This window comes from Gossypium hirsutum, chromosome D10, assembly GCF_007990345.1.
Source record: "Gossypium hirsutum isolate 1008001.06 chromosome D10, Gossypium_hirsutum_v2.1, whole genome shotgun sequence".
Lineage (NCBI taxonomy): Eukaryota > Viridiplantae > Streptophyta > Magnoliopsida > Malvales > Malvaceae > Gossypium > Gossypium hirsutum.
In genome coordinates, this window is record NC_053446.1 from 12,787,311 (window position 1) to 12,812,659 (window position 25,349).

General features: G+C 31.6%; 1 protein-coding gene and 4 non-coding genes across 5 annotated transcripts; all 5 read right to left on the reverse strand.

The window, feature by feature from the left end:
* Positions 1 to 6,347: 6,347 nt before the first annotated feature.
* On the reverse strand, positions 6,348 to 6,419 carry LOC121222927 (small nucleolar RNA Z105). The gene has a single exon (XR_005920297.1). It is a non-coding gene; the product is annotated as a small nucleolar RNA Z105 (small nucleolar RNA).
* Positions 6,420 to 6,474: 55 nt separating this feature from the next.
* On the reverse strand, positions 6,475 to 6,559 carry LOC121222959 (small nucleolar RNA SNOR75). The gene has a single exon (XR_005920329.1). It is a non-coding gene; the product is annotated as a small nucleolar RNA SNOR75 (small nucleolar RNA).
* Positions 6,560 to 19,717: 13,158 nt separating this feature from the next.
* Positions 19,718 to 19,789, reverse strand: LOC121222926 (small nucleolar RNA Z105). Its single transcript, XR_005920296.1, has one exon. It is a non-coding gene; the product is annotated as a small nucleolar RNA Z105 (small nucleolar RNA).
* A 70-nt stretch (positions 19,790 to 19,859) lies between these two features.
* Positions 19,860 to 25,212, reverse strand: LOC107914301 (wall-associated receptor kinase-like 14). Its single transcript, XM_041103134.1, has 3 exons — positions 23,946 to 25,212; positions 22,109 to 22,183; positions 19,860 to 21,916 (listed from the first exon to the last, which is right to left on the reverse strand). Exons 1-3 carry the CDS (start codon positions 24,721 to 24,723, stop codon positions 20,688 to 20,690), a joined length of 2,082 nt encoding a protein of 693 aa, XP_040959068.1. The 5' UTR covers positions 24,724 to 25,212; the 3' UTR covers positions 19,860 to 20,687.
* On the reverse strand, positions 19,862 to 19,946 carry LOC121222958 (small nucleolar RNA SNOR75). The gene has a single exon (XR_005920328.1). It is a non-coding gene; the product is annotated as a small nucleolar RNA SNOR75 (small nucleolar RNA).
* Positions 25,213 to 25,349: the final 137 nt, after the last annotated feature.

Sequence of the window (25,349 nt, forward strand, 5' to 3'; positions counted from 1 at the left end):
TAAATGTCGGTAATGACAATATATCGCAAAGAAAAGAGAAATAGAAAAATAAAGAACACAGATATTTTACATGGAAACCCTTTTGGGGGGAAACCACGGGCAGAGAAGAAGAAAATCTACTATGTCGAATTCGAATTTTTTTTACAATAGGAGTAGACTATGTCTATTTATAAGCTTGTAAAACCTTATTCTAATCAATATCAAATAGATGGAGTTTAATAAGATTTTTAAAAAACCTTATTCTAAAATAAAATAAAAGAAGTATAATTCTATAGGGATTTTACTTTTATTTTATTTTACCACTGTATTTTATTTAAATAAGGATTCGGGTCACTTAATTCTAACAGTTAAAGATTAAGTACTTATTCAAATATGGAAAAAAAACAGGGTTTGCCTTCGGTTCCATCATTCATGTATTGTTTGTGAAGAAAGAAAATCAATGGTTTAGCAAATTTTCACATGGAATTTTGATCACTTTCACAAGTTGGTTCTTCAACTCTAGTTATTACTTGATAAAAGATGACTATAAGTTTAGTAATTTGGTGAGCAACCCACTCTGCTTTGGAGTATGAAGCAAGGGGATAGAATCTATACTTAGCTATGAAGCACGGACACTTCCGACATAAGGGTAGTATTCAAATATTGAACAAGTCTCCGATAAGGATATGAATATAAAGATGTGTATGTGTTTAATAATTTGGCGAGTAATCCAATTTTGGAATTGGGGCTGCTCAGCTATGGAGCAAGAATACTTGTATTAAGAGAGTGTTAATGTAACACCCCTTACCCGAGACCGTCAACGGAATCGAGTACGAGATGTCATCCAATTTAACTTACCAATTCGAAGCATAAAAATTTGCTTTTAAAATTAAATTCACTGTTCACAACAAAACTGTCCACATGCGTGACTGTCACTAATTTAACTATAACTTGAGTTACGAGACTCAAAATTTAAATCTGTAAATTTTCCCTGAAACTGAACTCATATTCATACTTACCATAAAATTTTCAGAATTTTTTACTTATCCAATTAGTACATTTTATTCATTAAAGTATCCCCTGTTTCACAGCTCGACATTGGTGCTAAAAATAAATTATCTCATTGCACAGGATTCATATAAGGTTATTGTTTGTTTCTTTTGAAAATATACTCACTAAGAAATCTATACATATAAATTATGACCCATAATTATTTCTGTACAATTTATAATGATTTTCCAAAGTCAGAATAGGGGACTTCAAAAACCATTCTGACCCTCTCTAACTAAATTTCAAATATCTCAAAATACAGAATTCCTTTGCCTACACCGTTTCTTTCATATAAAAATAGACTTGATAATATTTAATTCCATATATAATTCACTCTCTAATTCCATTTCTACTATTTATGGTGATTTTTCACATTCACGTCACTGCTGCTGTCAAAGAAACTGCTTCTTTGTATTAGCTACCATTTACACATACATAATGCCAAAACATAATCTTTACTAACCATTTCAATAGCTAATCTTAGCCATATCATATGAACATACTCAAAATGATTAAGACTCTATACATGCCATAGTTTAAACATTTTGAAAAGCACATAATACCGAGATGATTATGATAGTGTGATACGAGCTCCGACGATCCCCAATTCGACCAAGTTCAAATCACTATAAAACAAAGGAAAAGAAGAAAATGTGTAAGCTACAAATAGCTTAGTAAGTTACATGAAAATAATAAGTACTCATTTAATAATTAACACTTTTAACATATAACTAATCAAAACATTTCTTAGCAATTTCAATCACTTACAAATGCACAATCTTACCAATTCACTTGCATATACATTTTCACACTTAACTTTTATCACATATACTCATTCTTTCAATTGTACCTGCATACACACTTCATTTCATATTCACTTTAACTCATTATTAATCCCGTTGAACACTCGGAATATACACAGATACGTAGAGATTTAGCACATAAGTGCAACACTGATATGTAGCCGAAGCTACCACTATTATGTAGCCGAAGCTACCACTGAAATGTAGCTGAAGCTACCACTGTTATGTAGCCGAAGCTACCACTGATCAATAACACTGGAAATGTCCACGGGCCTGCTCACACAAGCTGTCAGGTGTCTGCAACACATGTTAGATCACCCAGCACCCGGGACTCACTGTAACACTGTAACACTGGTCTCTAGTGACATGTCACTTGTATCCAATTCTATTCCTAAGTTCAACCGGGAATTTATACTTAACACTTTATTTTCAACACTTTATCACTTGAATAATTCATGAACAACTTTCCTTCCACATTCAATATTAATTCACATATCAAATATAATTCACAATTTATACAAATATAACTATTATTTACATATAACTTACCTCGGATGCAAAACAACTATTTTTGTAATTTAGTCGATAACTTTCTCTTTTCCCCGATCACTTGCACTATTTCTTCTTTCTTGATCTATATTAACACAATTTAATACATTTTATCAATATTCCATTCAAATACAATTCATACACAATATTTTGGCAAATTTACATTTTTCCCATAACTTTTCAAAAATTCCACTTTTGTCCCAAAGCTCGTGAAAATAAAATTCACTAAATTTTTAAATTTCAAACTTCACTAAATCATATTTCATACTCATAACAGCCATCAATTTCACAAAATCACAACTTTATGCACACTTTACCATCTTTCACAATTTAGCCCTTTTTCAACATTTTCATCAAAATTCATCTAGTAAAACTTGTAATTAACACTTCAAACATTCATTATCTAACATCACTAATCAATTTACAATTATATCATGAATGGGTCAATTTTTAAACTTTAATTTCATTTAAATTAAATAGTAGAAACATGAATTCAAGCTTCAATAAGCATAAAAATACGAAAATAATTAAAAAGGGGCAAGAAATCACTTACAATTGAGCTTAGAAAAATCAAAAACCCTAACTATTGAAGCATGAAAGTTTCGGCAGCAAGCTCTTCAATTTTGAAGAAGGTGGACACTTATTTTCACTTTATTTTGTCTTTTTCTCAATTTGGATAAAAATGCCCTTGACCCATTAATTAGATATTTTTCTAGAATTACCCTTTTGTGTTCATATCACTAATTTATGGTCTAATTGCCACATAAACACTTCCAATTTCATGCAATAATTCAATTAAGTCATTTAATCACTAATTAGACACACTTTGCATTTTTCTCAATTTAGTCCTAAAAATTCAATTAGGCACTAAATCATTAAAATTTTCTATTCATATTTTCACACAATATTTCAATCAATCAGTAACTAATAAAAATTTATAAAATTAAACTATTTCACTTCGGATTTGTGGTTAGGAAACCACTATTCCGATTAGGCCCTATTTCGGGCTATCACAGTTAAAGTGTTGGACATATGTTCAATATAGACACGATTTTTACAAGGTAAAAATACTCGTCGGACATGCAAAGGCAGGTCGAACAACATTATTAATACAGAAGATAATGATCTCAGTGTGCTTATCATTGGATTAAAAGAAATTTTAGCAACATGCGGCCTTAAATTACAAAGAATAATCACTCTATAAGTCAAGTTGAGCATACCAGATACCAATGATCTTCACATCCTTAGGAGTTTTGGCATCCAAGTCAATGTCAGATGGCTGAAGGCTCTCAAACACACCGATCACTTCACCAGTCTCAGGCTTGCTTTTTGTAACACTCAATGTGATTTTCCCCGATGAACTGATGGCACTCTTGTTGTTTTACTTGGCCAATTCTTCCTCATCGCCTCTTCTACCAGCAGGCAAGGCCACTGCATTGTCGTAACCAGTCGAACCACCTTTTCCTTTTGGGTCCAAGAAAGATGAACCATGGTAGGACAGTACTAAAAAGAAAAATGAAACTTTTAAAATATATATTTTTTATTTTTAAAAGAGTTAATATATTTTAAATTTAAGTTTATTATTTATTTGTACCAAAAAATATTTTTAAAAAATATTTTAAATTTGTTGAATTATGAATTGTTATATAATTAGTTTTGAAACTCATACCACCAATATTTAAAAAAAAAATTACCACATTAATCAAAATTCTATTTTTTACAAAGATCACATGTTTATGATACACCGAAACTGAACTGAACAGAATACAAATCACATTAATCAAATTAGAGTAGGTAAATTCATCCCAAGAAAAATAAAAAATGGTAATATTTTATTTGATTTAAACTTAGCTTTAATTAGCTGACATTAATCTTAACTCAAATTTTGGTGAAAGTTGGAGTGGATGAATATGTTTTATATAATATATTAATCAAATAATGTGTTGTTTTATTATATTTTTATTTTAATGTTTGCATGAATATCCTCACATCCACAATGTATTTAGGCTATACATCTTTTTATACAGGCAGCCCATAAACTATGTCTTTTTTTTTCACATTTTTGTACTAGTCAACTATATTATTTTCTTTACGAGGTTGATATCTTTTATTAATTAAAAGAGTTAAATTTATTTTTTTTAAATAAACAATTTAAAAATAACCTATATCAATATCAATTTTTAAACTAGTCAAACCACAAATTTTTAATTTAATCGATCAAATAAATTATTAAAAAATTCATAAAAGTAAAAATATGTATTTAAAAAATAGAAAACCCTGGTTCAACCATTTATATCAAGTCAACACCCCGATTGGACTTTTGCTATTAAATAATATTAAAAAAAATAAAATTAATCCTTACTATTTGCATTTTGGTCGGCGGAGATATTTATCATCGAGATAAATTAATTGTCGGATTATTGCTAACATGATCAAATTTTTTAGAAAATATATAAAAAAAATTCAAACAAAAATAAAAAATTTAGAGAGAAATTTAGAAAAATAATAAAATTTGATGTGAAAAATGGATTGGGAGTTTATACTTTTTCTTTTTTCTGACCGATGGGACTTTAACGGTCAAATTTTTAAACGATCGTTGGAGGTGACCGTTGGGAGAAAACACGATTAAAAGTGCGTCCTCGTCAGCACTTTTTAGTAAAACGTTTCTTCATCAGCGCACTTTTACCAAATACAAAGAAAAAAAGATGACACAGAAACGTTTTTCTAGATTATTCTCTAAAAACACGTCCATATTAACACATTTTTAAATTTTCAGTCTATACCTATTATTATTTTTAAAAACTACCTATTTTCGTAAATAATTTCAGAAATAAACTTTTCATTGATACTAAACTCGACAAAAACACTTTTATTAATCAAAACCAAAAACAAGAAAATTTAACTTTTGCTCAACAATATTTTTTAATCTAAAAACCAAAAGTACATGTTACAAATTACAATTAATTCAAAAATTAACCCAATTAATTTTATTTCTCCTCGAAAATGTTAATTTAAACTTATTAAAAATTTAATAAGTAAATGAAAAATCTCAACTTATTGACTATTTTATCTATAAAAGCCCATTTTTAACTTTATTTACGAAAATAAGCTAATTTTTTTTATTATTTACAGGATAGGGCCAAAAATGACAAAACACATCCACGTAGGAGTATTTTTGGGTGAAATTTCAGCAAAACACACCCTTGGGGAGCAATTTTGTCATGTCAGCACAAAATGCGCTGACATGAAAGCGTTTTACCCCATGTCAGTAAAAACGCGCTAACGTGGGCGCACTTTTACTCGTTCTCAGATTAAATTTTCAAAAAAGGTCAGTTTTTAAAATAATTATAAAAATAAACCAATTTTTTTAAAAATTTATGAGAATAAACCTTAATAAAGACTCAAAGTAGCAACACCAATTTTTTTTATTTTAAAGTATCACCAATTTTTATATAGATCCAAAATTTCATTTCCTGTTCTTTAAATAGTTTGAGATATGAGACATGCGCATATATAGATTCATGAAGAAGTTTACAGCTAATTCCTAAACAATGTGTGATTCCTTCTTCTTTTAATTAACAAGATAAGATTAAATGTTACATTATATTTTATAATAATATGGGATTCCTTTCTCTTTAAAAAATGATGTTGCCACATCAGTATATTTTTACTGACACGGGATAAATCGCTTCCCCGTTAGCACGTTTTGTGTTCACATGAAAAAATTGCTTCTAAAAACATTTTACTAAAATTTCATTCAAAAATTGATCAATTTACATCAATAAAGTTGAAAACAGGCCTTTATAGGGAAAGTAGTCCAACTTATTCCTTCAAAAAATTAAGATAAAAATTACACACCCCTAAAGTAGATCAAAGGTAAGACAAAGATTCACAGGTAATCCTCATCAAACCTTTCTGTTTCTTTATAAAAAATCTTTACCCAATATAAAACCGTTGTACTGGCATTCAGAATGAGTAGGAGGTGATTGATCATCACAAAAGGTCAGATTTTTTGTTACTTCTTCCTCATTATGCCTCGCACAAAAAAAACAATCATTTTTATTTTTTTGAATTTAAGAAAAAGAATATGGATTTCTCTCAGACAAATGCCTCGATTTGTCGTCACGATTTGAAAGAATGGAAGTCGGACTCGTCATCGTATTCCGTCATCACCGAGAAACCCTTTCTATTCCACCACTTGCAATCTTCCATGGTTAAAAATAATAAAAACAAGAGGAAGGGGGGGAGGAGGGGAGGGGAAGCCTATTTCGTTTCAGATTCCTGAGGAAAAGGAGGCTTTGACATGGAAGCGCTTCTGGATTTATTATATAAGAGAGAAGTGAGTTAGGGTTAGGGTTTCCACTTCTTTGAAGTTTTTCATACCCATTGGGCTTATTTCTTGCCCTGATGTAGGCTGTGAGGCACTGGCCCAATCCAAGTTCATTAGTCAAAGAAAAATATATGTTGTTAGGTATTGTACTTTGACAAAATTCGAGATTTATTGCGTCCTCCAACTGTTTTGAGTTAAACGCCGTAGTCTAAGCATTAAAATTACAAGTAATTTGGCATGTTGGTGTGTTATATAAAAGTACAAAAAATAATTGACCTTTCAAAATTATTTTTACTATAATAAAATAATAATATTAATCCAAAATAATTTTTAATTGCTAAATAGATTCCAGCAGCCCTTTCCAGGACGAGTTTAACAATCATCTTTTGTTGTCGAGTGGCACGATTTTAACTTAAATCATTTTAAACATATTTATTATTTGAGTTTAACATTTTTTCAATATGAAATTTTTGTTTAAAGTGGTACGTATATTTGGTAAATGTTGCAGTAGTTTTAATTTTTTAGTGTTTAATTTAGATTTTAGGTAAATTTGGTGATAGTTTATAACTAATATTATTATATTTGAATTTTTCATGATTTTGTTAATAGATTAAATTTAGTGTTAATTGTAAATTTGTTTAATTTATCAAATACAGTCTCATTGAAGTGTTTTAATTCCTAACATTGTTAGCTAATTATAAATTTTCATCAAATCAACTCTAAAACCCAAATTAAACATTAAGGGGCATTTGGTGCTTTCCTAAGTTAAGATTTCAATGGAATGTGCTAAAAAAGTTATTTTACAACGTTTGGTATACATCAAAAAAATACAAATTAAAATCTTGAAAAAGTTAAACAAACATGTTTGGTACATTCAATACTTTCTAGAATCTTTTTATTTTGGTTTTTGCTTAATTTTTTTGTTTATTGTGTTTTATTTACTTTATGGGTTTTCTTTTAGGCTGTGTTTTGTTATTTTTGAATCTTTACCTGTATTGTTAAGTTTTGTTTGGTTTTTGGATTAATGAGAAAGCAAAAAGCACAATTTGTTTATAAAAAAAAAACAAAATAATAATATTAATGTATTTTAATATTTTTCAAAAAAATTATTATTAATAAATATTTGAGTTAAATATTTAATAATAAATTTCAATAATATTTATTATTAACAAATATTTAAACTAATCCACAATTTTTTCACGTTTTGATCTAATCCAAGATTGCATATTAATTCAAGATTGTGAATATGTACAATTTGTAATTTTTCCTCATTACATTGTAGGTGTAAATTGAAGTATATTCATATATTACTTGCTCATGGGCCGGGCCGGGTCGGGTTTGGGTCAGATTCAAGTAAATATTTAGGCCCATTTAATAGGCCCGGGCTCAGCTCGACCCTAAAAATGAGTCTAAAATTTTGCCCAAGCCCAACCCGGATAAAAATGCTAAAACTCGAGCCCGCCCGTATTAATTTTTTATATTTTTATATAATTTTTAAATATATATATAATACATCAAAAATACTAAAAATATCAAAATAAATATTTCTCAACAAATTAAAAATAAATTTTAAAAAATATGTAGACTTAAATAACACTAAGATAAATGCAACTTAACAAACAAATGCCTCTAAAATAATAATAAAATTAACAAATGCCTAGAGGTGCTAACCCAGCTCGGCCCAAAATATGGGCCTGAAATTTTGTCTAGGCCCGGCCCGAGAAAAAATCCCTAAGCCCGAGCCCGGCCCCGCCCGGCTCATTTTTTAATAAACACTAAAAAATTATTTTAAAAATAAAAAAGTATTTTAAAATTATTTTAAAATAAAAAAATAAAAAATATATATTTATTATATATTCGGGCCGGGCCAAAAAAGTGGTGCCCGAGGCCCCGCCCATTTTCTAAACAGGACTTATTTTTTTGCCCAAACCCAATTTCGGGCCTATATTTTTACCCGAACCCTCCCATATTTCGGGCGGGCAGTCGGGGCTCATGAGCACCTCTATCAAATGCCTTTAAAATAATAACAAAATTAACAATAAAATGAGTTTTACACAATATCCAAACAATAACAACAAAATAGTAGCAACATAATAGTAAAATGATAGCAAAATAGGGAGAAAACAACAAGAAAATAACATTAAAAAAAAAGTAGATTTTTTTGTCCTTTAGTGAATTCGGGCCGGGCTCGGGTAAAAAATGTCTTACCCGAGGCCCGACCCGTTTTTAAACCGAGCCTTATTTTTTTGTCCTAGCCCATTTTTCGGGCCTATATTTTTACCCAAACCCTCCCACATTTCAGGTAGACTTTCGGGCCGGCCCGGGTGACCCGACCCATGATCAAGTCTAATTATTTATATGGACTGAAATTATCTTGATAATAAAATTTTAAATTATTGGTTTGATTGATGTATGACATTTTTTTAATAACATTTAAATTTTTCATTTTTAACACAGGAATTTTTATATAAATTTTGTTAGGATCTTCCTTATGAAAAAATTGGGCAAAGAATTTATTTAAAGATTTAATTTTAGAGTCGATGATGTCAATGTGGTTACTGGCGCAATATGATATCATATATGAATAGGATTGTTTTTTTTTACAAAATTAGTTAATCGTACAAGCTGTCTTCAGCTTTTTGTGCTAGAAAATGTAATTTACTTGTAAGAAAATAAAATGTAGATTTTTATCTACTAATTAAAATTATAATAATGAATCCAAGCTATAGAAACTAAAATACGACAAAACAAGCAACACAACATTTTTCTTTTTTCTTTGGAATAAATTTTGGTTGGTTGCATGGTAGTTGATACCATTTTAGTACTGCCCGTATCGGCCAGAGCGTTCCATTTCTTTAGTAAATTGGAATAACAAATGTTGAGTTTCATTCCCGTGCAAAATTTGGTCGGTATTGCTTGTACTAGTTGATACAAAAAAATTAAAGGTAAATTACACTAAAAGTCACTCAACTTTGGGATAGCTAACAAAACAATCACATTGGTTTCATTTGAATCACTCAACTTTAGAAAAATGACAAAACAATCCTTTTTAGTGTTTTCAGTTACAGACGTAACGGCAAAGTGACATGGTAGATTACGCCTTGCTTGGTGTCATTAATCGTCCAGCTAACCGATTAGCACTAATTTAAACAACCCTATCAGTAGCAATTTAGGGTTTATGCAGAAGAAGATGAGGAGGATAAACAGCCCTATCAACACCAATGTAAACCTTTTATTCTTTCTCTCAATCTCTTTAAATTCATTTCCAACCTTAAAATTTTGTAAACACTCTCCACCTCCTCTCTTACCTCTCTCATTTGCTTATCTTCATAACTTTTTTTCCAAATCCTTTTACTTTCTTAGTTCTCTACCATGTCTTCTCAAGGGCACGTTTGGTTCGCTGTATTGGATTAGAGGTGTAATGGAATAGAGGTGTAATAGCAAATCAACTGTTTGGTTGAATGTAATGGAATAGAGGCGTAATAGTAATTGTGTTTGGTTGAATGGAATAGAGGTGTAATAGCATAATGGAAAAAAACTAAAATGACTAGAATACCCTTAGCATAAATTTATAATGGTAAATGATTATTGTTATTGTTATTTAAATTTTAATAAGATTATTATTATCAATAATAAATAATTTAATCATATTTAAACATAATTATTATTAAATATATTATAATTAAAATATATAATTTAATAAAATTCTTAATAATCAATATTCTTATATGAATTTACTCAAATCATAATATATGATACTATAAAAGATAATTTGAAATGATTAATATTAAATATATTTTAATTAAAATATATGATTTAATAAAATTTAAAATAATTATAACTAATAAATTATCTTATATGAATTTGTATAATTTAAAATAATTATTATTACATATAATTTAATAATAATATATAATTTCATAAAATTATAGATAATAATTTTTCTTATATGAATTTATACAATTTAAAATAATTAATATTAAATATAATTTAATAATGATATATAATTTTATAAAATTCTTAATAATAAAATGTTCTTATATGAATTTACTAAAATCAAAATATAACTTGAGAATTATATTCTGCATAAACATAATTAACTTATATTAAGAAAAGGTTAGATGAAAATGAAATTCTACATCATAATCCATATGTTATATAGTTTTACAACATCAAAAAGTTTGAACATTGATTTTTAATGGTGAGAAAGAAATCTTCTGACCCATTCTAATCGCGCAACAGAAGGTAAACTAAAGAAAACGATCATTTGAGTTGGATGATCTGGAATTTTACTCAAAGCTTCATACCGCTGATCGTCGGATAAACCTTCAATTTCTCATAAGGTTGAATATAAATTTGAAACTTTCTCTTCCATCTTTTGATATTCTTCTGACTTCTGTTGAACTACCACCTCGGAGGCAATACTCCTACTGATTTGATTGCCAACGGCCTTGATGTTTTCGGCCAACAAAGTGGCAGCCTCATCAAATGAAGAATACACATTATCACGAGCATCAGATTTCTTCTTTCTCTTGTTTGAAGATGAGGAACCCCTTTGGTCTCTATCTCCTCGCGGATCCGTACTAGAAACATTCATGTTGTCTAAAGAGACGTCAGCTTCGCAGTTATAGAATGTGTTTCTCTCTTCATTCATATCTGTAGTAGGTACATCCTCAGCATGTATTTCTTCAAGAACATCAGCAGCTGTTTGAGCGTCTTTCCCAGTCGCTCGATCTCTTGCGTATATGGCAGTAAGCTGGTTGTAGTAAGGGAAAGAACGATGTCTGAACTGAGCGGCTTCTTTGTGACTCTAAAAAAATGAGGAAATCATATTAGATATAAGTTTTGTAAAAAAACAAATAAATACTTGAAATACATTTTACCTTTACATAGGATTCCCAAACTGCATCTTCAGCAACAACGAGCTGCCTATGCTCGTCCCAACCAAAACCGCTATTGTTTTGGCCATTAAGCATGTCATAGACGATTGACCATTCCCTTTTTAGGCACCTAATCCGAGATTCAATATTTGGTTTCGCCTTCAACATTGCTCTTGGTAAAGCCTTTTCTAGCATTTTTTCCAACTCGTTCAAATAACCGGCTTTGAACCCAGTATCAGCATTAAATGTTCCTACATTGTGCAAATCCACCATGCAAGAAACCAAGGCTGCATCTTCTTCTGGAACCCATTTTCTTTTGCTTCCTTGAGAAGTTTGAGAAGAAGCATGTGATTGTGGAACACTTGACATAATTATCTTAAGAAAAAAAAACAAATTAACATTATTTACTATTTTTAATATCATGAATCAAAAGGTGAATAGTTTATAATATTATATCGTTAGTTCAATATCATGAATCAAAAGCTCAATACTAAATTTAAAATTATAACACATGCTGAATGAAAAGATAATTAAATTATAATTCAACAAAGTTTAGTACAATACAGAATTTTAATCAAACACCACCAAAGTTTCATAAACTAGATACATAAAATAACATCAACAAATCAATTCAAACTCAATTTGTCCCTAAACCTAACTAATTTCTAGATGCTTGCCATTCATCGAACATTTGGTTGGCTAGTTCCATCCTCCAAGTAGCCCAAGCATCCGATGGATGAATATTTGTGATATTCGGTTCATCATTATCCACCACATTAGTAGGTAATCCTTTTCCCACCTCCGCTTCAATGGGATCAATACTTATATGGGTTTGAATAAAATTATGGAGCAAACAACATGCAATAATAATTCTATTGTGCACCCTTACAGGATAAAACGATGGACTCCTAAGTATTCCCCATCTAAGTTTTAATAAGCCAAAGCATCTTTCAATAATATTACGTGCTGAGACATGTTTCATATTAAAAAACTCTTGCGGAGAACTTGGCTGATAACCCTAACGCCATCCGTTCAGATGATATCGCTGTCTTTTAAATGGTGCAAGAAATCCCTCACAATTTGTGTATCCAACATCAACTAGATAATAACAACCTATAAAATAATTTTTTTAAATGATTAATTCAGCACACAAAGTTTGATCTTAATGAATAATTCAAATTCCTCTAACTATACACTTTACCATGAGGAACTTTTACTCCATGTCTTCTACTAATGGCATCTCGAAGCACCCATCCATCGGCAACTGAACCTTCCCAACTAGGAAGAACATAAACAAATTGCATCTCAGGTGTACAAACACCTAGCATATTTGTTGCTATGTCACCTTTTCGCGTTCGATATCTAGGTTTATCAACTGTTGGCACCCTAATCTTGATGTGGGTTCCATCAAGAGCACCTAAGCAATTCTATATCACATGATATAAAACCTTGAGTTAGAATACTAATTTAAATCTAAGTCAACTAAATGTTGTACAAGCTATATATAAAACTCAGTCTAATACCTTAAACCATTTCCACCTTGTGTCAGAAGAATCGGCTGTAATTGGCTCCGGCTTTTTAAATAACACATCTTGTAAGCGTATGACAGCATTTAAAACACTATGAAATGCTCTGCTAACAGTTTCCCGGACCTTCTAAAGTGATGCTTGATAACTCGATTTTTCAGGTGATGGGATATGATATGTAAAAACATTGCTACTTGCTCATCAACAAGCATGTTTCTTGACTACTTCAATCCCCCTATCGATTCTAACATCTCACATAGTTTAAAAAAGGCAGTTCTATTCATCCTAACTTGTTCAATACAAGTCTCATCACTAGCATATACAAGCCTTTTCACATAATCCCGTTTTGCATAAAAATCTAAGGTATAGGACCTAATCCTTGGTCTATAAGTCTGTAGGCTAAGGCTGGCACCCATTCTAAATAAGAACCGAATCGCAATTCTACAGATTTCCAACCATAGTGTCAATGCAATACCAATTCTTTTACGCCTCTCACGTTGTGCAATTAAAGGCAGATTGGCCATTACTACAACATATTAAAATTAGAAGACACTATCAAAGAATTGAAGTTGCAATTACACATTATCAAATAAAAATTAATTGTTACAAATTTTTATTCAAGGGAAGCTAGATCCCTGCTTGCCCTCCCTTATATTAACAAAATCAATCCCCTAAATGACATAATTTCCTCAGTAAATTTCTAAAAATGAAACTAAAAAAAGAAAAAGGAAACACTAGAACTAAAATTACTAAAACTACAATCAATAAAACATCGACACTTGAAAACAAACTGAACCATTATTAGTGCCACTGCTATCAAAGAAAGTAGAACCAATTTTATTTATAAACATGCTTTCGCTTAATAGTACTTTACAAAATTAGTTGATTGTATCAATCATACATATTTATTTATATTTTATATTTTTATTTAAAAATAATTTATAATTTTCTATGAGGGAAAATTATAAGAAGTTTGTGTAATCCAAGCAATAAACTATGATCTTGCGGAACGTACGAGAAAGAATACAACTTTTGCATATAGCCCAGATGGTGACGATGATATGTTAGTATCGTAATATATTTGACTCATTAAATGCTAAAAGTTTAGGCCATATGCAACAGTGGAGTGCATATGAATTCAGCAAGTTAAATAATAAACAAAAGTCATCACTTTCACAAGGCATAAGCAATTGCTTACTTGCAGTTGCGGGTTGAGTCCTAGGGCGAGTTCGAGAGCGACTGCCGTTTGTATTACTTAGAGAGGAAAGTTCCTCAAGCAATTCTCGCTCCTTAGCATTGCATGCAAGGAAGAATTACAGTATGAAGTTATTAGAAATAACTAATATCCGAGACATTGAAGGAACGGGTTGGTCAATAACAGGTCAGGTCAGGCAAGGCCATACCATTATAAAATAGTCTAATTTACCAAACTGAAGATAACTCATATGGTCTAGAAAGAAAATATAAAAGAGAATCAAATGATATATTTAATTCAGAATGCAGTTCAGCTATCCTATTTCCACATAATTAAATGCTAATAAAATTTATCTTATACCTAATTATATTCGGTATGTTAACTTTGATTGTGAATAAATGGTCACCACGTATAGATGGTTTGTTCAGCTTTGGTGCGCCTTTCCTTGCAAGTACTAATACATCCCCTGGTTGAGTCATTGGTGGGATCTGTAGGTCAGTCACCCCTTCCATTGTTTTAACCTGTTTAAGTGAAAGGAATCAAATACTTGATGAAGTACGAGATGTTGGTTAAGGGAAAATAAGAATAAAGTTACACCAAGTATGTTCCTGGGACTCAAGTGTGTCAGATACAGGCATGTCTCCGACATGGGTATGTTTAAAATTTTTAAAAAATTTACATGTATTTGGCGGGTCATAAAATGCCATATGGTTGTCTCGTTGATTGAACATAAGACACCAAAAATACAAATTTGTATCTTTATTTGGATCATGTTAAAAAACAGAAAAGTAGTAGATATAGCTCAGAAAACACTTCACGGTGCAGGGCAGTGATCCGCAAAAACTCTCTGGCATAAAATGGCATATGGCTGTGATGCGGAACCTAGATGAGTTACTTGAGCATGCATCAGGCTGTCTCCCTGATTGAAGCTATGTGCAGTGCATTTTAGGATGACACCTTGAGAATGTGATTTCATAAGGGAGATATGAATGGGCTTACAAGTAATGTAATAAAATGCACATGCTTTTTCATTCAAACTTTATGCATTTCTTAAATTTATAAGAATTAATATGAAAACTAAAGCATAAAAAATTTAATGCATGAATGTAAGATAACACAAAAAATAGTGAAGAACTACCTTGACAACAGACCCTAATATGGCATCAAGGTAACTAATGGAAACTGTTGACAAAAGATTTATGCCATCTCTTTGAATTCCTGGGACTTCTTGAACATCTAGATATGCATAGAGATCTCCTGGAGGGCCCCTGTTAAAACCAGAGCATTTTCTATACTCAACAACAAGAAAATATCTAAGACCTAAGACTACAGCCTCCTTTATCCTACTTCTGCAGCTAAAAGTTCCTAGTTACTCAACAGTAAGTTCTGGGTATGTTTGTTGACTTTATCACTCCTTTAGTTCTGGGGTTCTTGATTTTTATTTTTGTATGTGAACTCCTTGACTTTTAATTATACAGTAATTACTGACTTTTTACTTTGGGATTGATTTAAATCTTCTAATTTCAATTTTGAAGTGTTTATAATTGAACCAACTGCCAAACTTGCTAAGCCTTTTATGGGAAACCAGGAGGGTTATGTACTGGTTAGGTTCTGAAACATATTGGAAAATAAGTATAGATAGAAGAAGGTAGGGTTTTTATGTGCAATAGTGCGTTCACTGAATTGATTTTATTTGTGTCAAGTTGACAATGTTTTTCTACCCTGAACTGTTGTAAGGTTGAAGAGTAATGTTTTTATGCTTGTTTATCTCTATAGGGCTCATTATTTGTTATTTGTTTCATTCTCCTTTTATTCATACGCTTTTATGGTTATAATATTGATCACACACAACACGAAAGAGCTTATATTTGCACTCTTTTGATTTTCAAAAGGAATTTCCAGTAATAATAATAATAAAGAAAAACTAATCAATTGAAAAAAAATCTCCAATGCTCTTCAACAGAAAGGAGACTATCAATTTTCTCAACTTTAAAAAGAATTAAAAGAAACAATTCCTCACCCAAAAACAAAATAACTATGGAAAACTAACCTGTAAATGACCAAATCCGGGCACAGTGCGATGAAGAATAACCTGTAATCAGAAAAGGGGAAACCGATTAGATGTAGAATCAGCAGAGTGAAACAAATCTGAAGGGGATTAACTTACCAACAAGGAAAAACTACTCAGTTATGCCAATAATATCATAAAAGAAGAAAACTTGAAGAACCCATTAACTTACCAACAAGGAAATCAGAAAGTACAGTTCGAAAGCTTGAAGAAGCTGCAGCTAAGGCTTCAGCAACAAGGAAATCTGAAGGGGATTAACTTACCAACAAGGAAATCGGCAGAGGCTAGAAGGAACAGAAGAGAAACAAAGGGGAAGCCGATGTGAGGGTATAACAGGGATGGTAAATCGATGCGGCGCCTAATCTGGGCAAAATGGACGGATTACAAATCGGTGAAATCCACCGATTAAATCAGTAATGGATTACAATGGTATTAGCAATACCATGAACCAAACATAGGAATGAGGGGGGATTGGGTGGGGCCAACCAAACATAGTGTAAGTCAAGGAAATCTCTTCTCCTCACCTATTTTTGTAAAAATTTCAATAAAAGAAAGATAATTTTTTCTCTTTGTTTTGGGTTTCAAATTAAAATACGAAAAAGTCGAACACCAAAAAAAGGTTTATTTTGATCTTGAATGTAATAGGTTTTTGTGTTTGTGCACTGTTAAGAGTTTGGATTTCCTTGCTTTTGTTTGGCCTACGTTTTTGGTTTTAATATGTGTGCTCCCCTTTTTCCTTTCTTGTTTGCAGGATTTGGTTCTGTGTTCTTTTTTTTTTAATGTTGAAACCATTTTCTGGTTTTTTCCCCTTTCTGTTTCCATCACTCTCGATCCCATTTGGCTTTTAGAGATTGAGCAAGAGATTGAATAGTTTCCATTTTCCCTTCTTCTCCATTTCTTTTATTCTTCTTTTTACCTTTAACCAATCATCTTTTTTTTATTGATAACATGTTAAATTTGCATGCTTTTTGTGTTTAAATCGGTTAATTCTTGAATTGATCCCTGCAGGATTAATGATTTTATGTTTTAATCTTGTTAGGGATGCAATTGGGATGCTATGAGTTAAAAACAAGTAGAAAATGACTAATTTACAGCACCATCAATAAAGTGGGGCCAAATAAAAAATGTGAAAATAGCCAATGACTCATCATATTATGTTGACTTTGTAAAAGCTAAAATTAGAAAAAAATCTGATTTTATTTTTTTTATTAAATTTTAATTATGTATTAAGTGGTTAAGCCAAATTTAGTAAATAATATGTATATAAATAGGACTTTTAAGGTAGCTTGAAAAACACTTGACACTTGATTTCATTTGGAGTAAATAAGAATTAATTTATTTTCCTTTCCAAATTCTTGCATCAATGGCTACTGCAATTCCATTTTCATTTACTTGTTCTTTGCAAAATTTGTTTAATTGTTTTTCAAGTCCTTTCCTTTCCTAATTCCCACCATTTTCATTTTCATTCAAATGTACTCCATAGCCAACCAAAGTATGATTAATTTCATACTTCACTAAATACCAACTTAGTTTTGGGCCGATATTCTTTTCAGTTAAGAACCATGAGATACGTATCCATACTAAAAATCTTTCCAATCGGTATTCACATTTTTCATAAGTATTGGGATTGACAATTCATCCCTTAAAGTTAACGTAATTTCAAGTCAAAAAGCGCGTTGGGTTGAAGTCATGTTTGCGGACAGTTGGGGAAACGAGTTGGCTGTGCTGTATTCGAATCTCCGAGAACAAATTGAGGAAAAAGTGATCAGGTTTAAATGACCTACGCGGTTGAGGTCGTTAATCCGAGTTGGGTTCTTTAGAATGCAATGCTACTGGAATCTTGAATCAGGAATGCGTGTATCTCAATTAGATAACCGGTAATGGTTGGTTTGCAGGTCGTACCAGGCCAACTACGAGAGGAAGAATTGGTGGTTAGGACGTTCTTAACTGCTATAACCAGCTTATTGTTTGGAGGAGAAAATTAATTTTCGAGGATCGATTCAAAATCTGGAATCCACCGAGTCTAGGGCTAAGGCTTATTATCTCTGATTACAAAATTTGAATTTAATTTCCAATTTAATTTAATTTTCAATTTATTTAATTAATTATTTATGTTGTTTCAATTATTTAATATTTAAACATTTCAAAACTCCTTAATTTATTTGTTTATTTTTCAGCAGGTCCGTTTGGAGTCGTGGACACGGCTATTGCCACGATTATCGACACGACAAAAATTCTGATAATAAGTCAAACGCGAAAGTTGATTATAATACCAATTCCTATGGACTCGACCCTACTACCACTCTTTATTACTATCTAGAGTCATTTTACTTGTAGGAATTATTTTTAGTGGTTTCGACGCTCATCATTGACCCTTTGGCTACTTGTCCAATGTGGCAAGTTAACTAACCACATCAGCTAGTTAACTTATCACATCAGCGATTTCGTTAAGAAAGTAACATAAAATGTTAATTAGTGATTGATTTGTCACTTTTTAACAACATTAGTGACAGTTTTGTCATTTTTCTAAAGTTTAGTGACTGAAAGGAAATCAAGGTGATTGTTTTGTTAGTTATCTCAAAATTGAGTTACTGTTAGTGTAATTTACCCAAAAATTAATATTAAAATATATTATAAATTTAAAATTAAACTTTTATTATTTAATTTGAATTTATTGAATTATAAATTGATAGGTACATAGATGAGATGATCTAATTGTTTAATTTATGTAATAATTTTTTTACTTGTTTATTTTGAGATTGTTTAACAACATTTTATATAATTAATGAGCTTTTTTCTTTTTGGTATCTTAAATTGTATACTCTATCATTTGTCTGACTTGTTTTAAACATATTTTGATTAAGAAAATATTCATAAATTGGTACTTAAATTTCATCTTGGTGTTTTTTTTATCACAAGTGATACTAAAAATATATATTTTTAAGTTACCAATGTTTTTTTCTTCACTTTTTTTATAATATATATGAAAATGAATGGTTGAATTAGACATTAATTTGATTTACATTACTTACTGGGAAACTTAAAAACAAAGTTAATCACAAACATCTTAACTTCTTTCGGGAGAGTAGTTTTGAACAAAAGAAGAAGAATTATAAAAATAAAAAGAAATGGAATGAATTAAAAATATTTTTTAAAGTGAAATTTGGATACCAAAATAGGTAAATGGGAAAAAAGAATACAATTTCTATGTTAAGCCCACCATTATATGCCTTGGCATTGGCTGATACACACATCCTCATCCTCTGCATGTTCACTCATTCTTTAAAAAAATCTTTACCCAAAATAAAATCGTTGTATGAATATTTTTTAGCGGCATTCAGAATGAGTAGGAGGTGATTGATCATCACAATAAGTCAGATTTTTTGTTACTTCTTCCTCATTATGCCTCGCACACAAAAAAAAATCATTCTTATTTTTTAGAATTAAAAAAGAGAGAGGTAAAAACACAAAGAATATGGATTTCTCTCAGACAAATGCCTCGATTTGTCGTCACGATTTGAAAGAATGGAAATCGGACTCGTCATCGCATTCCATCATCACCGAGAAACCCTTCCTGTTCCACCACTTGCAATCTTTCACGGTTAAAAATAATAAAAACAAGAGGAAGGGAAGGGAGGGGAAACCTATTTCGTGTCAGATTTAAAGAGGAAAAGAATGAGGCTGGATTTATTATATAGGGGAGAAGTGATTTAGGGTTAGGGTTTCCACTTCCCTAAAGTATTTCATAACCATTGGGCTCAATGGCCCAATCCAGTGAGAAATATTTTTAAAAAAGATTGACAAAATTTGAGATTTAGTCCTTATATTTTTAAAAATTAAAACTTAAGTCCTTCAACTGTATTGATTTAAACATCGTAGTCTAATCATTAAAACCATAATTTGTCAAAATTTATTAATGACGTGACGATTTTGTCCAATTCAATCGGCTACGTGTATACTTTGATGACTTAATTTCAAAGCAAAAAGTTTAATTTCCCCTCTTAATATTGAAAAGAAAAAAAATAAGAAAATAAGATTTAAGGGTTTTGTAGCCTAAAACATGAGGATCAGAACACTCCCATTCCCCTCTCTCCCAACTGATTTTTTTAATTGATGACCCATGAATCTGTTTCAACATTTTAGAGAGTCTAAGGCCTTGTCAGTCTGTCAGAGAATCAAAACTCATTATAATCAAAGCAAAAGTAATCACTTTACCAATTGCTATAAACAATTCCTGATTTCAACTCTGCTTGCAAGACGGGAAAAAAGTATCGATAAGAATGATAAGGAGCACTACATATGAGGCCTCATTCTCGCTGAGATGCATTACCCAACAAGCTGTTTGCTGAAGGTGAACTTTCTCCACTTAACCAATACTCTTGGACTGAAACAGGGGAACTATGATCTTCTTCCCTTTGCTTCGCAACCAATCTCTGGCTTCCCATCTTTGTACTTAAACATTTTTCACTCTCATTATCTGACGATGAATAAGAGGAAGTCGATGGTGACATGCTGGAAACCCAAGCGCTAAGCCGGATGTGTTCTACCTCTTCGGCCACTTCCGACATGCTAGGCCTCATGTCACCATGAAAAGCAAGGCATCTGAATGCTAGCTCAGCCACATTATGGATTGATGACATTGTCCAAGCATCCTTGTGTGGGTCAAGATAGGGATCGATTATCTCATCGATGCAGCCCTTTCCTATCCGATCACTCGCAAGTGCAGCCAGGTTTACCTCGCTATGCTGCCGGGCGAAATCGACCACTTTCAATGCAGTTATTATCTCCACGAGAACAACCCCGAAACTATAAACATCACTTTTATCCGAAAGATGGAAGTACTGATGGTATTGCGGATCGAGATAACCTGGTGTTCCTTGGGGAGCAGTCGAGATGTGGGATGATTCTGTCATCCCCAGCCTTGAAAGACCAAAATCAGCCACCTTTGATCTATAGTTATAATCCAATAGTATGTTGCTAGACTTTATATCTCTATGAAAAATTGGGGGATTCACAGAGTGAAGATATGCAATAGCTTTGGCAGTTTCAGCAGCAATGGTAAGTCTTACTGTCCATGGAAGTCCTTCACCCCTCTCTCGTTGCAGATGCTGCAATAAAGTTCCATTTGGCATAAATTCATAAACCAGGATCGGTTCGCCTTCCTCAATGCAGCAACCTAAGAGACGAACAAGATTCGGGTGACTGACCGATGAAAGGAGCTTGATCTCATTCATTACTTGATCAATGCTAGCAGGGTCTCTAAACCTGAACCTTTTTATGGCAACCCAATCAACATTTTGGAGTTTCCCTGAATAAACTGCACCATAGGCTCCAATCCCTAGTCTTTGTTTATCAGAGAAACCATTTGTAGCTTTTTCAATTTCTCTATAGGCATAGAAAGGAACACTAGAATTGCCGGCTGCTTCACATATAAGCCGCTTTGCATTCATCCGTTTGTTTATCGAATTAGTTCGCCTTCGAACACAGCAACATAAAAGAGCCACCCCACCCATCAACGAAGCCCCAACCGCGAGCCCTAACAACACAAACACAGCAACAGGGTTCATATGTTACTCGAATATGGCGCAAGTATTTGGAAAGCCCTTAAAAGGATTTAATCGAAAATCCTTGTCCAGGTATGTATAGGATATAAATGTCATACATAGATGCTTAATAACATTGACAGAAACTATAAGAATGATGATAACAGTACTTGTTACTCGATTACCTCCAATAAGAACAACAACTCTTGCAGCTCCCCCGCATTTGCCAGACATGTATTTTGAAGCATTGCATTTAAAAACTGTTAAATTGTAGCATTCGGAAAAAAGGGAGTTACTGAGTTTATCCAATTACAATTATTGAATATAATCAAAGCAAAAGACCATGCGTTTAAGCATTTCATATGCTATTGTTCTCACAGTAATTACATCACATTTATGGTTTAAACTATAGGCTAATATATAATTGTCTTGATATGAATATTCAATAATTATTTAATTTTTTTATCTTGATAGTTAATAAACTGATATTCATGAAAAATACGTGTCGGACGTTGGACAATGTTGTGAATTACTTGGGAATGAGTGCATAAAACTTGTCTCGAGACCACAAATTTACATGCCAAAATCTAGTTTAAAGATAATTTGTATAATATGTCCCGACCCCAAAATTAAATTGTAAGTAAAAATATAATTTTATCATTTTAATAGTTTATATATTTATAATTTTTATCATTTTTAGGGGTCAATGTGTAATTTTATTTTTATTAATTTAAAATTTTAAAAGATTTAAATAAAAAATTTTCTATTTTAGGGAGGTCGCCCTCCTGCCAGCCCCTAACTACGTTCCTGTGTCATGGGTTGCACAAATCTAAGTATGTGACACCAAAAGATTTTATAATTTCTCTTTAAATTTTATGAATGATAAATGTTTTGAACCAAAAGTAAATAACATTAATAATAAAATATGAATAAATTTCATTACTTTTTATTACTGGTAAGGCATACACAAATATAATTTTTTATTATTTTTAGTAAATATTAGTTCACTACTCCGATTCATTTCCCATAAGTATATAATCAATTATATTAGTTAAATTAATTAAAATTAATTTTATTTATAAAAATATCAATAGGACATGTGGCAAAATTTTAATTTTGTTTGTGGAGTTAAAAATTTTCACCGCCTATATCAAATAATTACCCTTGTATTAAATAAAATGACAAATGGTTGTGTTAGGGATAAATTATTTTAGATCAAATTATGATTATGGTATTTCTATTATGCTTAAATTTAGATTTTTAGTATCTATTCCTTAATTTGATATAATTTGGTTACTCTGTATAATGTCATTAGTTAGTTGAAATAGTTGATACCCTTAATTATTTGATCAAAATGTTGAGGTCAATTTTTTTCTTAAAAATACCCATTCTGTGATTTTAGAAGAAATTCACGTAATTATTTTAATCGATATAGCTAAAGATCTTAATTATTTGGGCTAACTAATGTCTTTAATCAAACTATGCCGAATTAAAATATAAATACTAAATCTCAAATGTGAGCATAATAGAGATATAAAATACTACAGTTTGACCATTATTTTATAATGACTAAAAAAAGAGTCATATTATTAGTTAGTCCAAATATAACACTCTTAATAATTTTAATAGTTGATACAAGTATTTTTAATGACACTTATTCCAATTCATTATGCGAAAATAAATTGTTTTGATAGAACACTATTTTAAAAAAACGACTAAAAAATTAATTATTAGTTCAACAATCTAATATCACCGTAAAAAGAGAGAATTAAACTAAAATATAAAGATTAAATTTTAAATGTAAGTATAAACGAGGGACCAGAACTGAAAATTTACCATTATAGTTATAATAGCAAAAAAGAAAATGTAAGTTCCTTCTACGATATATTAATATTTTTATAGAGGAGGATATTGTAATTTTTTTAATAGCAGTAAAGTTTAAAATTTTATCCCCCGTAGAATATTGCCAAAAAATAATAAATAAGAAGAAAAAAAATGATTGACCCGGTTGGGTTGACTTACCTCTCCGGCTGCCATCGCCAGCTCGGAAGCCATCTCCTTCAAACCCGCCTTTGCAAAAGCACTTAAACCCCACCGTCGTATTACCCGTCTTGACAGGCTCATAATTAGCATTTCTATCACAATCAGGCTGCCCTTTCATCCACCATTCCAAGTTAACTCGATCGAGTTCCAAAGAAATCGATGAGTTCCTCGCCGAGTCAACCACAAATGAAGTCGAGGAAAGCACGAAACGGCACTGCGTTCCATTAACTTCCTCGAAACTCAACAACTTCTCACCAGGATTGCCGGCGAAGCAACTTATGTTGCCGCCCTTAGAAACACAAGGGTTGAGATTGAATGATGGTTCTAAAAACTTGGGCCTTATTTCACATGGAGCTTCTATGGGTTTTGAACAGCTTTGGAGCCGAAGATTGTTGGAAGTTGAAACGGCGTAGTTTTCGCCGAACAAAGCATTGATCGAAGAAACCTGTCGGTCGCATTTGGTGGGCAGGCCGACGATGATGTATGTGGAAGTCACGTTGAGGACATGAAAGCCTCCGATCATAACACCGCTTCGGGTGCATCTGAGTCGGATGGGGCAACCCGGTGAGAATCCGAATGGATACGGCAAGGGTGTTGTGAAATTGTTGGTTACGCAAGAGCCATGGCACTTATTCTTCTCTGAATGAACAGATTTTGCTCGGGAGCTAAGAAAAAGAACTATTACTGTTATTGAAAACCATAATTTTGCTGGACACAATATCATTTGGTTTCTCCAAGAAGAAAACAGAGCAATCATCAGCTACCAGAAGACGAAGAAGAAGATAAGCAAAAGAAACAAGAATTAAAAAAAAAACAGAGCTTGATTAAAAGAAACAGAGTAGAAAGAAGTAAATATAGGGTAGCTGGAAAAATTTTAAGTAGAATTAGGAAAACAGAGTAATCAAAGGCGTTGGGGAGGCATCGAATCTCAATAAATGCGACATAGAAAGAAAGGTCAATGCATTGGTTAATTGGGGAAGGAACATCTTTATTAGAATTTCTTAATGGGCGTGAATTAGGGTGAGTTCGGATGGGTGGTGCGTTTAGTTGTGGTTAGTGTAAAAATAGTGATAGCATAGTAGTGAGATTAGATATTGTAGCGATACTGTAGGGTGAGACAAAAAATAAGCTAAACGCACCAAACCTAATCGCCCATCCAAATCTGCCCTTAATTGAGAATATTTATGAGCTTTACCTCTGAATTCTTTTCCTTGTTCTTGCTGTTCTTCAATGGTTGCAGGCATCCATAGACTCGGCTCTTTTCATGTTTTTATTTTTTATTTTATTATATTTGGGATTGAATAGATAGATTCCCACTCATTTATTTGACTAAAGTTATTAATAAAATATACAATAAATTGAACTTTACAAATTTTAATTGAA

Bases quoted from the DNA above. Each gene is read 5' to 3' on its own strand.
- LOC107914301 (XM_041103134.1), bottom strand. From the start codon at position 24,723: ATGATTGCTCTGTTTTCTTCTTGGAGAAACCAAATGATATTGTGTCCA. The intron at 22,184-23,945 runs GTAAGTCAACCC...ACAATTTAACAG, and splicing joins TGGCGATGGCAGCCGGAGAG to TTTTTAAATGCAATGCTTCA. The intron at 21,917-22,108 runs GTAATCGAGTAA...TTGTGTTGTTAG, and splicing joins AGTTGTTGTTCTTATTGGAG to GGCTCGCGGTTGGGGCTTCG.